At 51.5% G+C, this 12,024-nt stretch overlaps 6 protein-coding genes across 6 annotated transcripts; 4 read left to right on the top strand and 2 right to left on the bottom strand.

The window, feature by feature from the left end:
- Positions 1-258: 258 nt before the first annotated feature.
- On the top strand, positions 259-1,593 carry M436DRAFT_43267 (sulfide,quinone oxidoreductase/flavo-binding protein; the record flags this gene model as incomplete). Its single annotated transcript, XM_013573659.1, has 1 exon — positions 259-1,593. The coding sequence occupies one exon, from the start codon at positions 259-261 to the stop codon at positions 1,591-1,593; it is 1,335 nt and encodes a 444-aa protein (XP_013429113.1).
- Positions 1,594-1,958: 365 nt separating this feature from the next.
- On the top strand, positions 1,959-6,488 carry M436DRAFT_42508 (uncharacterized protein; the record flags this gene model as incomplete). The annotated part of the gene is made up of 2 exons (XM_013573519.1): positions 1,959-2,030; positions 2,112-6,488. The coding sequence occupies 2 exons, from the start codon at positions 1,959-1,961 to the stop codon at positions 6,486-6,488; spliced, it is 4,449 nt and encodes a 1,482-aa protein (XP_013428973.1).
- A 566-nt stretch (positions 6,489-7,054) lies between these two features.
- M436DRAFT_42198 (uncharacterized protein) lies at positions 7,055-7,753 on the top strand (the record flags this gene model as incomplete). The annotated part of the gene is made up of 2 exons (XM_013573447.1): positions 7,055-7,607; positions 7,671-7,753. Coding segments are annotated over 2 exons (636 nt in total), but the record flags the coding sequence as incomplete, so codon positions are not given.
- A 793-nt stretch (positions 7,754-8,546) lies between these two features.
- M436DRAFT_42304 (uncharacterized protein) lies at positions 8,547-9,399 on the bottom strand (the record flags this gene model as incomplete). The annotated part of the gene is made up of 3 exons (XM_013573473.1): positions 8,547-8,644; positions 8,699-9,294; positions 9,347-9,399. The coding sequence occupies 3 exons, from the start codon at positions 9,397-9,399 to the stop codon at positions 8,547-8,549; spliced, it is 747 nt and encodes a 248-aa protein (XP_013428927.1).
- A 484-nt stretch (positions 9,400-9,883) lies between these two features.
- On the bottom strand, positions 9,884-10,938 carry M436DRAFT_71234 (Ribokinase-like protein; the record flags this gene model as incomplete). Its single annotated transcript, XM_013573767.1, has 3 exons — positions 9,884-10,126; positions 10,175-10,375; positions 10,426-10,938. 3 exons carry the CDS (start codon positions 10,936-10,938, stop codon positions 9,884-9,886), a joined length of 957 nt encoding a protein of 318 aa, XP_013429221.1.
- A 238-nt stretch (positions 10,939-11,176) lies between these two features.
- M436DRAFT_71233 (CoaE-domain-containing protein) lies at positions 11,177-11,998 on the top strand (the record flags this gene model as incomplete). Its single annotated transcript, XM_013573766.1, has 1 exon — positions 11,177-11,998. The coding sequence occupies one exon, from the start codon at positions 11,177-11,179 to the stop codon at positions 11,996-11,998; it is 822 nt and encodes a 273-aa protein (XP_013429220.1).
- Positions 11,999-12,024: the final 26 nt, after the last annotated feature.

Here is a 12,024-nt window from a genome sequence, read left to right as displayed (position 1 = left end):
TTGTCCCGTTGTCGTGAAAGAATCAGGTGAGTTGCAGCCCTCTTTCGGAGTCGTTGGGCGAAGGCGTGATCGCAAAATCCTGGGGTTGAGAAAAAAGCTTGGACGCCACCCTTCCCGCGACGGCACCCTGTCCGCACTGGGGATGGTCAACACGCGACTTCGGCGATTTCTAATCCTCCTTTCCTTCCCATACATCTTGCATTTGTTTGCTTCATTCTTTTATTTTTAATTCGTCTATATTAAGGAGTTTCAGAAATGATGCATAGGGTAGCATTCTCGGCAGGCCATTCGGCCAACACTGCCAGCAAGATTTCGAGCTCGAGGACTTTTGCATCAGTCAGCTCTGCTACTAAAAATCACAAAGTTGTTGTTGTTGGTGGTGGATCTGCTGGTCTAGCCATCAGTCACCAGTTGCTCCGTACTGGAAAATTCACACAAGACGACATTGCTATTGTGGATCCTTCGGCCTACCATGATTACCAGCCTGGATGGACACTGGTCGGTGGTGGTCTCAAGACCAAGGAAGAATTGAGGAAACCTATGGACAGTCTCGTGGACTCTAAGTTGAAGCAGTACAGACAAGGAGTCAGCACCTTCGCTCCTGAGGAGAACCTGGTCACTCTTGGCAATGGCGACAAAGTGGGATACGAGCACCTGGTTGTGGCACCTGGTATCGGCATCAAGTACGACAACATCAAGGGTCTACCTGAAGCACTGGCAGACCAATCAGCGCCTGTCTCGACTATTTACGGTTACGAGACCTGTGACAAGGTCTTCCGTAACATCAAGGAGTTCCGCGGCGGTGAAGCCTTGTTCACTCTCCCTACTGGTGTCGTAAAGTGTGCTGGTGCACCACAAAAAGCAATGTGGCTCGCACTGGATCACTGGAAGAAGGCCGGTCTTTACAACCCCGACAACGTCGCCAACTCACCTATCAAGATCAGCTTTGCAACCGCTCTACCTGTCATGTTTGGTGTGCCCAAGTACAGCGCGACTCTGGAGGAGCTGCGCAAGCAGCGCGGTGTCGAGGCTATGTTCCAACACGATCTTATCGAGGTCAACGGTGACAAGGCCATCTTTGCACGCCTGGATGGTAGCGAGCAAGTTTCCAAGCGCTTCGACCTGCTTCACGTAGTCCCCAAGATGGGACCTCACGCTTTCATCAAGGACAGTCCCTTAGCAAATGCAGCAGGTTTCGTCGATGTTGAGGATGCTACTCTTCGCCACAAGAAGTTCGCCAATGTCTGGTCAGCTGGCGATGCCTCTTCATTGCCTACAGCCAAGACTGCTGCCGCCGTCACTTCTCAGGCCCCTGTATTGGTACAGAACATGGTCCAAGCCATCGAGGGCAAGGAGCTCAACGCGGCATACGACGGATACACGTCTTGCCCCCTATTGACTGAGTACGGCAAGGTCTTGCTCGCCGAGTTCAAGTACGGTGGTCAGCCCAAGGAGACATTCGCCAAGTTCGGTGTTGACCAAGCCGTTCCCCGTCGCGCCTTCTACCACCTCAAGAAGGACTTTTTCCCTTGGGTATACTACAACAACATGGTCAAGGGTACTTGGGGTGGACCTAAGGGCTGGGTCTGGTAAAGAGAATCGTTTTCAATTCTTGTTTCATTCGCATTGCTAGGGATTGGATGGAGTCGAACAGGTTGGATGGCGAACTGTACATAGACAGGTGATAGACAAAAGTCATCGGGTACATGGGTGCCATATGCAAGCAATCGAGATACCACGAATCTGAGATCAGGTTCCAATCACAATTTTTTCAAGTCGGAGTTGTGCAAGCAAGAGGGTTCTTTGTTCATCGATGGCTTGACACTTTGATGACAGCTTTGACAAGCGCAAGCCCGTGCGCAACACGTCAGTGACAGGATCGCGTCTACCGTCGCGTGTACGCCACCAAAACCACTTTACGAAAGCACTTGTTGATGCAGCTGAGTGCGGAGAAGGGAATGGCGAGCCAGGAACAAAACAGCCTCGAGAGTGAGGACGGTATATCCTTACTGCATGAGAAGATACTGCAGGTGAGTAGTCGAGGCAACTACGACCGGTTGGCGGGATCGGCAGCTGGGATATGCAGCGCGGCGACTAACAGCGACGTGCAGCAAAACACTCTCTTCTCTCTGACCCAGCCATTGCAACGACAAAACCATGCTCCCAATCCGAATCAGCAGACACGCCCTCGCCACACTTCAAACACAAAGATTCAGCGAATGAAGCCTTCATCCACTGCTCCTGCCGCCTCAGCCCCACCGGACATGGACGAGAGAGACACAGACCAAGACAATCACGTACCCTCGCTAGTCAAGCATACAACATTCCATGGCTTCCCTCTCCCTATCGATCTTGATGGCGACACGCAGCCAATGCCCTCTCAATTCTACAAAAACTTCACCAGCGGTCTTGGTTCCGAAGGAGACACGCAACTCGACGACGAAACCGCTCCAGACGCTGAACAAGAGACGCCGCAGATTGACTTGATGCAACATTGGCCACAGCCTACTTATCAAGAGCTATCTAGTGACGAAGAGGAGGACAAAGACGAAGGTCAATACTTCTTGAGCTCCGTCGCAAGACCTACTTTCCCAAAGACCCCTGCCACAGCTGGCCGCAAGCGCACTCACCGTGGAGATGTTGTACCTTCTACTACAAGCACAAAGACTCCAGGCTCTGGTGCTATGTCCGCCTTCGCTTTTGGCAATGCTCCACTCCTGAACGGTACTCAGCTGTTCCAAGCAACACAATCGCCCTCAAGTCCTATCCCCAACGTCCCGAGAAGCGATCCAGTGTTGAGTCGACCAAGCCCGAATATCAGACAGAGTTCGCCTGGACAGCATCTAGCTTTCTCTCCGCCGCTGAAGGGCTTGGTACAGAGTCCTATTCGGTCCGTCAATCTGGCAGGCAGATTGGGTCGCCCAAGTACAAGAGATGGTCTTTTCCAAAACAATGCTGCTATCGCGAATGGTCTGGAGGACCGAGGCGAAAACGAGTGGGAATATCATGACCGCGAAGGAGTCAGCCTAGATGATCATGTCCAGGACAGCCCGGCGAGCGGGTCTATGGACGAGTACGATGAGTTTGCCCAGTCAATAAGATTCAGTCAGCGACAGGCTTCATCCTCGCCTCAACCTGACCAGTCAGACCAAGAAAACGATCAAGTCGACTCTTCGAGTCGCACCTCGACTCACTCCAGTCAGCACAATCCGAATCTTGACATGCTTCACGCCTCTGTCCCTTCTGGTCGAGAACAGAGCTCACATCAACTTCCCACCACGCAGATGCTGGGCCGAGATGCTGGCACTAACGACTATGCGGTTGCTGATTCACAGCCTACGCGACAGGACGAGACCCAGCTGCCATCACCTCTAGTGGAACCCTCATCCATGTCGTCTTTTGTGCCTGGCTCATATCCTATGAGTCAAGCAAACCAGCGTCTGAACGTCTTGAAGCGCGATGCTGCAGAGTCGTCGTCTATCCCCAAGCCACCACCGTTGACTAGTCAAGTCGCCACACAGACGCAGAATCGTCTACCGAGTAGTCCTCCTCAACTACCTGCTGTGCCTGGAGAATTACAAGAGGAGGCTCTGAACATTACAAGCGAAGCTCGAGATGGTGATAACCATCCAGGTGCCTCGTCACCATTGCCCGATACACGACCTGCGCCTTCGCAAAGGACCAAGGATCTGAGAGAAGACAATAACAAGCAGAGCTCTACTGTCCCTGATACCGATCCGGCAGACGAGATTATATCTTCCAACCGTCATCAAGATCCACCTGCTGATGCAGCCGATGAAACGCAGCCAGCTTCGAAGCCTGTCACACGCACTGAGAACGACGCCTCACCTGCTGTTTCTTCACTCCCGCAGTTTGAGAAGCTTCGTGCGAGTCAATTGCAGTCTCAAAGTCAAGCTCAAAACTCAGTATCGAGTACAGAGAGTCCTCGCAAAGCTGCTGGGATCCTCGGCTTTGCAGACATCGCCACAGACCCTACACCGCCTAGTGCTGGTGCCAGCAAGGACATGGACCTAAGCATCGATATACTGTCAAATGACGATCACGATTTTATGGATATCATGACATCGCCACCTGCAAAGAAAATGCGCTTGTATGGAAGGAAGGCACGAGGACTGCACAGGACGAGATCGAAGGTGGACGACAAAAGCCCAGCTAAGCCTCAAGCTGCTGTTCAGAGTCCGGTCAAACCAGCCGCCAGGACAGTCATGTTTCAGGATGACATTCCATCCAAGGAACAGCAGGAAGTCACCGCTGAAGTTGCCAGCAATGCTGCAGATGTGTCTCGACAGACTAGACCTGTAGAATTGACACATACAGAGACTGCAAGTACCATCGATCCCAACTCACAACCACACGAGCCAGTCGAAACACCACAGGAGAACCTACCCAAGGCAACCCCAGAGTGCATAACAAATCAGATCGCGACAAATCTACCAGACAGATCTGCCGACACTGAACAAGTCGAAGCGACGGTTGACGGAAGAATGCAGGAGGTTTCGAATTTGCGTCATTTTACACCACTTCGCGAAAAGGACCAGTCTACTCCACCTTCTGCTAGGAGACGAGAGCAAGCTGGTGCATCTGCGGTAAGAAAAGCACGCGATACAATGCTAGCTCCCAAGTCAGCCGAAGTGAAAACGCCTGTTGGTAAGGGCAGGCTTGTACGGCCAAAACGGAGAAACTCTGAACAGAGCCCTTTGCGAACTCCAATCTTCAGAAGGCAAGAGGCTGTGAAAGCACCAAAGTCAAAGCTCTCGCACGCGCAGCGCCTCTCACCTAGCGATATTCCCCAACAGGAAAAGGTCATCGCCCCAGCAGACTCTGTTATTCAGGCAGGAATTGCTCAAGGCAGTACAACTACCACGACTGAGCAGACAGACGTCGCCACCGATGTGTCTATGACCGATGCCGCTTCTGAGCAGGACCATGATCGTGATGAGAATACTGAAACGACTGCCGAGGTCACTCGACCTGACAGAGTGTTGGCTTTGTTTAAAGGCACTGGACAAGCATACTACCCAGCCACATGTTTGGGAGCAGCAACTTTGGACGGACTCAAACTCCACATTCGGTTCGACGATGGCACAATCACACAGCTTGACTCTTTCTTGGTTCGACGCCTTGATCTGCGACGCGGTGATCAAGTCAAGGTTGATCTCCAGGGCATGCGCAGCAAGGTCTACGTTGTCGTTGGCTTCCAGGACAAAGTCGAGGATGTTGAGCCCGAATCCTACCCAAAGACTGATGTCCATGGCTTCGACACATTGCAACTGGTGGTTAAGGATCGAGACAGTGTGTCGGCATTACCGCGTACGTCGACTGTGCTCAAGGTGCCTGTTACTAGCGCGTACCTCACGCAAACTATGTGGGTTCGCTTCGAGGGCAGAGACTACATCTCCTCCACAGCGAGCATGACAACTGTTGCTACTGGACGCTCATCCCGACCGCAGACACCTGTACCTCAAAACACTACTCTTGCAACACCGGCCTCGAGAACTAGAAGAGGCACAGTGACTTCAATACACACTTCGACAATCGCTTCGGTGCGATCCTTGGCACGTCCTGAGTTCGCCTCACCACTTCCAGCCGGTCGAGGTATACTCTCTGGTATGGCATTCGCAGTGTCATACAGCGCAGATTCGCCCGAGAAGAACCGTGTCCTTGAATACATACAAACACATGGTGGCCTGGTCCTAGACAAAGGCTTTGATGAACTCTTCTCTGTGCGCGATCTCGGAGATGCTCCTGAAGAAGCACGTTCACCTTCTTCTTCAGCAACTAGTGAGAATAATGCCCTGAAATTGTCAGCTCGCGCTCAAACTCTGGGCTTCGTCGCTCTGATTGCAGACAGGCATTCTCGCAGAGCCAAATATGTCCAAGCGCTCGCACTTTCTCTGCCGTGTCTTTCAGGCCGCTGGATTCTCGACTCGGTCGCCTCAGGAGCACCACTACCCTGGAGCAAATATCTTCTACCAGCTGGCGAATCTGCGTTCCTTTCTGGTGCTGTACGCAGTCGTACTCTCACACCATATCTCCCGACTACCGTCAAGCTAGCACAAACGATCCAAGAGCGTGAAAGACTACTCCAAGGCGGTAGGGTCCTTCTCGTCAGTGCAGGAGCAGGCGGCAGGAAGTGGGAAGCCAGGCGAGCTTACGCTTTCCTCACCGTCGCTCTAGGCGCCAGTGTCGTTCGCAGAGTCTCTGGGCTCGATTCCGCCAAACGCATTCTCGATTCTGAAGAAGGATGGGGCTGGGTATACGTCGAAGGCACTATCGAAGAAGCGGAAAATATACTCTTCCGCAATGGCAGTGTTGAAGACGGGGGAACTGCGAAGAAAGGACGTAAGAGGAAGAGAGAGGATGATGGCAAGGAGAAGATGGTTGCGATTGGTCGAGATGGCAAGGTCAGGATCGTGGGCGATGAGTTTGTGGTTCAGAGTCTGATTCTGGGGGACTTGATGTTGTGAGAGTGTGTTGTTGATTTCTAGCGAGGCGTTTCCGGGGGCTAAAGTGGGTAAGAATTGGTCTATCAAGAAATGCATAATAACTTTCCAGATCAGAAGCGTTGCCACAGAAGTGATCTTACTGGTCACCACAAATACTAAAAGGAAGCATCAAATGGTTATTCCGTGACTACACCTGCTCCCTCACTTTCTCAATCCCGCAGATTTCCTTCACCCAAAACCAACATCAAAACATCACTGGTCTTTCGATCAAGCCACTCTCAGCCGCACAACCTCACCTTGAAGTGCTGACTTTGGTCATCCTCACTTCCACTCGGACGCACCCATACGTTGTCAATCTTCTGAGAACAACCCTTGCTCGCGACCTCCCTTCAACTTGTCGTCGGCATGGAAAGAGCTATATATGACGTCCCGACGGCATGGTCAAACCACATCTGGTCGATACCAGCAGTCTCGTAATTCATACCTCATAATTTTCAACCAGTCAGGGGAAGCTAACGACTCGCAGCGCCGCCATCACCAAGTCTACCGAGATTATCAAGCTCACTTCGAACAGTTCTGATGTCTTGGTGTCTGTTCACCGCGAGTTGCTCTGTTTCTTCTCCTCTTACTATTCCGCTGCACTCAACGGCGAATTTCTCGAGGCGCGAAAGGATCAATTCGAGGTGAATTTGACGGGCAAGCAGCTCAAGGCTTTCGCGACATGGCTATACACTGGCGACATGACGGAGAGCGCGAGATACAACGACACGGATCTGTACGTCTTCGCCGACCAAGTGGACATTCTGGCACTTCGCCGCGCGGCCCTGAGCGAAATCGTTCGGAAGGACAAGCTGCTGACCTACGATCACCTTGTCTACATCCATTCGAATCTTGCTCGAGGTTCACCACTCCTTAGATGGGTGACAGATCACTACATCGCTCATTGGCACCCGGATCACGATGAAGACGATTCATGTCCCTTGGATAGCGACACAGATCCCGACCACAATCTGGCTCGATTCGTCTACCAAGTTCTGAAAGGGGTCGCAACTCGGGATGACGTCGATCTACCTGGATGCCGTTGTTGCAATGATGTCTGTGAATATCACGAGCACCCGAGCAAGGAAGAATGGGAAACGAGTATGTCGACACGACTGTTTTTCTTTTGGCTTCGGCTTCGGCTTTTGACTGACGGTTGTCTAGCCTGCGGTCAAGATGAAAACTCGGAAATGCCAGCCTCGCTGAAGGAAGCAGACCAGCTCGAGAGTTCAGACCAGGAAAACTGAAGCCAAACGCATATCTCCATGCGAACAGCAGCTTCAGTGGACGTTCCGAAAAGAAGACGCAGAGAAAGCGCAGGAAGTAGCACGGATGCTTGCTGTTGCACGGAGGAGCGACGAGGAAGAACGAGGGTGAAGAACGAGAAGGAAGAACGACGAGGAAGAACGACGAGACATAGAGTTCTTGAACTGGGGTTGATGGCTAGTTCGCTCCTTCGCCACGAATTACGCCGCCGCTCTTGACGGTCGAAAGCGTAGAATGAATGTCTCAAGGTTAATCTGTCAGGTGGGGATCTCGAGAGTTCCGCAACTTGGATCTACATTGGTTACAAAGGACGATCAGAGAGCACAAAACAAGAGACCATTATTGCAATCCTCACCCTTGCAAACATTACGAGCACTTGGTGCGGAAGAGTGGAGACAAAGTATGTTAGCATGCCCGTTTCCAACGTGTCTTGTTCATATGGATGCAGTTGATACATAGATATTGGCAAACGACTTGTGGTGCGTACTGGCTGGGTGTGACCGGGAATGCCTGGATATCATTGTGACGAGGGAAACGGGATGGAGAGAGTAAGAAAGTACATCTTTCGACCGGGTCAACTTCCACTTTTAGTTGAACGAGAATGATACATAGGTATATGGTCAGTGAGGAGAGATGAGAAGCCGATTGTGATTTGAAAAGGGCTAGGGACTACGCTTGATTTCCCTACTGTGTATTTTGCTTTTTTGCTTCAAGAACCCCCATTCTACAGAGAGCCCATTTGAATGCATCCACGTCTTCTCAGACCTCCTAGCATTACGGGATAATGTCTGGTCTGGCCTTCATCGCTCTGTTACCACTGTTGATGTAGTATTGTTCCTCGGGCTGCCTCGACGTTGGCAGCTGTCCGCAAGCTACAACCCATTGGTCAGTCATATATACATCTTGAAAGATTTGAGGATACATACTCGCTCTCCATTCTTCCTCGCTGGCGTGTTCGTGATAACGACACGGGTTGCCGCAGCATGGACATCCAGCGAGTTTCATGGCCTTTGCTCTGACGACACTCTTCTCGATATCATCGAGAAACTCGCGGTGTAGGGTGACATCGAGGGCGTCAACCGGGTCGTGCTTGTCATCTTCTGGCTCCCAATGCATAGCATAGTGATCGGCTATGCGCATGCGGAATGGAGATGTGCTTGGGAGAGATGACATAACCACACCCACCTCGCGGTACTTCTCCATCCTGTCCGGCTCGGTCAAAATTTGACGGCGCAAAGCCAGGATATCCACGTAGTCGGCAAAGATATAGAGTTTTACACGATCCTCTCGATCCCAGCTATGCAGCTCAAGTCGACCAGTGTGAACCCAGTTCACGAAAACGTGAAGCTGTTTTCCGGTGAGGTCGACCTGGAAAATCTTCTGATGAGCTTCGGCGAATCGACCATGTAAGGCCGCATGATAGTATGGAGAAAAGTAGCAAAGTAGTTCCTTGTTAATTGATTGTAATACGCCATAGGTCGAGCGAAGATTTATGGTAGCGCGTGATGTAACCTTGATACGACTGGATGATATTAGCAAGGCGTCCATCAATGACACTATTCGTGTTATCTTACTCCACTATCTGTTTGGACCATACGTTTCTCTGCCAGTCATGTTTTCGGTCCATGCTCAAGGTCGGACACGAAGGGTGGAGCATCATGTCGAGCGAGATAGTCGGCAAGGTATCGCTGTGAGATTCTGTATAATCGGAAGATTCGATAGTGTGAAAGTCGAAAGGGTAATATGTCGGATACATTCACACGCTGCAAGTTGTGTTCACATTGTGGTAGGCACCAGCCCGACGGGATGAGAACAACCTGTTGGTCGATGTCTCACTTCGCTTCGTCGTCACATCTGCTTTAGCAGTGGTCTCGTTAGGGTGAGATGTGTCGTGCTTTGTCTCACAGGCAGTAGAACCACAGAAATACCCCAGACTCGGTGTTTTGTGGAACCGAAAAAAGAATCAACGACAATAACAGCACAGGTATAGGCCGAATCTGTGCATGGACCTTCAGCATAATATGGAGCTCCAGGTCGAGAATGTCATTGGGTCGTCGACTATATGATAGATTCGGATGCTGAATCGTCCTTTGAGAGTATGGAGCAGTTTTCTACAGCTCATTGAACCAGGGAATCGCAGCCATGGCTCCGGGCTTCTCTACCGTACGTGCCGCTGCCGAGTTGGCGAATTCGATGATCTTCTCGGGCGCTTCGGGAGTCTCGCCTCCGTTCTTCGCGATCTCGACAGCGAGACCACCAACAAAAGTGTCACCAGCTGCGGTGGTATCAACAACCTTCGCCTTGCGGCCAGGTGTATGTCCTGAGCTTCTCGACTTGGCAGAGTGGTAAACGCCCTGACTTGTTGTTAGTGTCGATTGTCGAGATATTAGTGATTCTCTCACCTTGGCTCCAAGAGTGATGACGACCATGTCAGGGACACCACGTTGGAAGAAGGATTCACAGATTTGGGGCAGATCCTCATCCTTCAACTCTTCTTTGGCTTCGCGGAGAATGTCGGCTTCGCTCTCGTTCATGATCAGGCAGTCAATGTATTGATATAGATCCTCGGGCAAAGTTTGTGCAGGTGCTGGGTTCATGATAACCTGACCAGACGTCAGCATGTATTGGTCGATTGACAGATGATTAGTCGTACGTATTTGCCCTTGGAGTGTGCAAGCTTGATGTTGTGCACAACCTGAGCAAGAGGCATCTCCAATTGGAAGACCACGACGTCTGCATCTTCAGGTACCAGATCCTTGACTTCTCCAGCTCCGGAGAAGTTGGCATTCGGGCAGAAGAGAATGCGGTTCTCACCAGTCTTCTCTTCCACAATGATATTGGCGATTCCAGTCTTTTGACCAGCGACCTTTTGAATATGAGTAGTGTCGATAAAGGTTTCTTTCATGGCAGAAATGAAGTCTGAACCAAACGAATCTTCGCCGACGAAGCCAACCATGCTGACCTTGATGGATTTGCTGTCAGCAGGTGTTGAGCCATCGCTATTGCGGGACAGTCTAGCACATGCTACTGCTTGGTTTGCGCCTTTACCACCGAAGCCAGTATCCGAAGAGCTGGCTTCAAGCGTCTCACCTCCTGCTGGCACGCGAGGTGTGCGAGTGATGAAGTCAATGTTCAAGGAACCAACAACAGCGATAGAACCTGGCATTGTGGATGGTTTAGTCGTGATGAGAGACTGTTCGATGTTTGGGTGATGGCACGTCCGGTGGACATGTGTTAATAGTTGTATAGGATCGGCTTCTCCAAACGGAAGGAAGGCCGAGTGCAAGAAACAGCTATGTACGTACGCCAAGAAATCGCGTATACCAACCCCCTCCTGCAGTCCACACCTTCACTGTTAGGCCCACTACTCTACGAGCACGAGACATTATTCACAGACAAGAACGATGCTCCTCCTTGGTCTAACAGGCAGCATTGCCACCGGCAAGTCAACTGTCTCGAGAATACTTTCGGCACACCCATATTCGCTCCCAGTCGTCGACGCGGATTTGATAGCACGTCAGGTCGTCGAACCAGGAACAGCCGGCTATAGCAAAATCGTCTCACATTTCGGCCCATCAACACCCGACCTCCTACTTCCAGCAGATTGCTCTACAGGTGGTGAGAATGGACCCAACGGCAAAGGCAGACCGCTCAACCGGCCAGCCCTAGGACGTCGTGTATTTGGTGAGGGTAAAGAGTCGGATAGGAAGGTTCTCAACAGCATCGTGCACCCAGCTGTCCGTCGCGAGATGTATAAGCAGATGCTCCAAGCATACTTGAAAGGCCACTGGGCTTGCGTGTTGGACATACCCTTGCTTTTTGAGAGTGGTTGGGAACCGCTTTGTGGAACCATCATGGTGGTCGCTGTCAAAGACGCTCAAATCCAGATGCAGAGACTGCTTGCTCGAGACGCACACTTGACCGAAGAGGATGCACGAAACAGAGTCGCAAGTCAGTGGGACGTCAGGGACAAGGCCGCCAGAGCTCTGCGCAGGGGAGAGAAGAGCGGTGTTGTCGTCTGGAATGACGGCGATCAGGAAGAGCTGAAGCGCGAGATTGATAGAGTCATGGAAGTCGTCAAGGCGGGCTCTCCGGCTTGGTGGTCATGGTTGCTCTTGCTCTGCCCGCCCCTGGCTGTTGCTTCAGGAACATGGAGCTACCTCAACGGCGTGTGGGTGAAGAAGAGCTGGGAGAAGGAAAAGCTGAGAGAAAAGGCAAAGCTGTGATACCCTTTCTCCATTCATCGCCGACA

The sequence above is a fragment of the Aureobasidium namibiae genome (genome assembly GCF_000721765.1).
Source record: "Aureobasidium namibiae CBS 147.97 unplaced genomic scaffold scaffold_5, whole genome shotgun sequence".
Lineage (NCBI taxonomy): Eukaryota > Fungi > Ascomycota > Dothideomycetes > Dothideales > Saccotheciaceae > Aureobasidium > Aureobasidium namibiae.
This window is presented reverse-complemented; position numbering and strand designations above follow the sequence as displayed.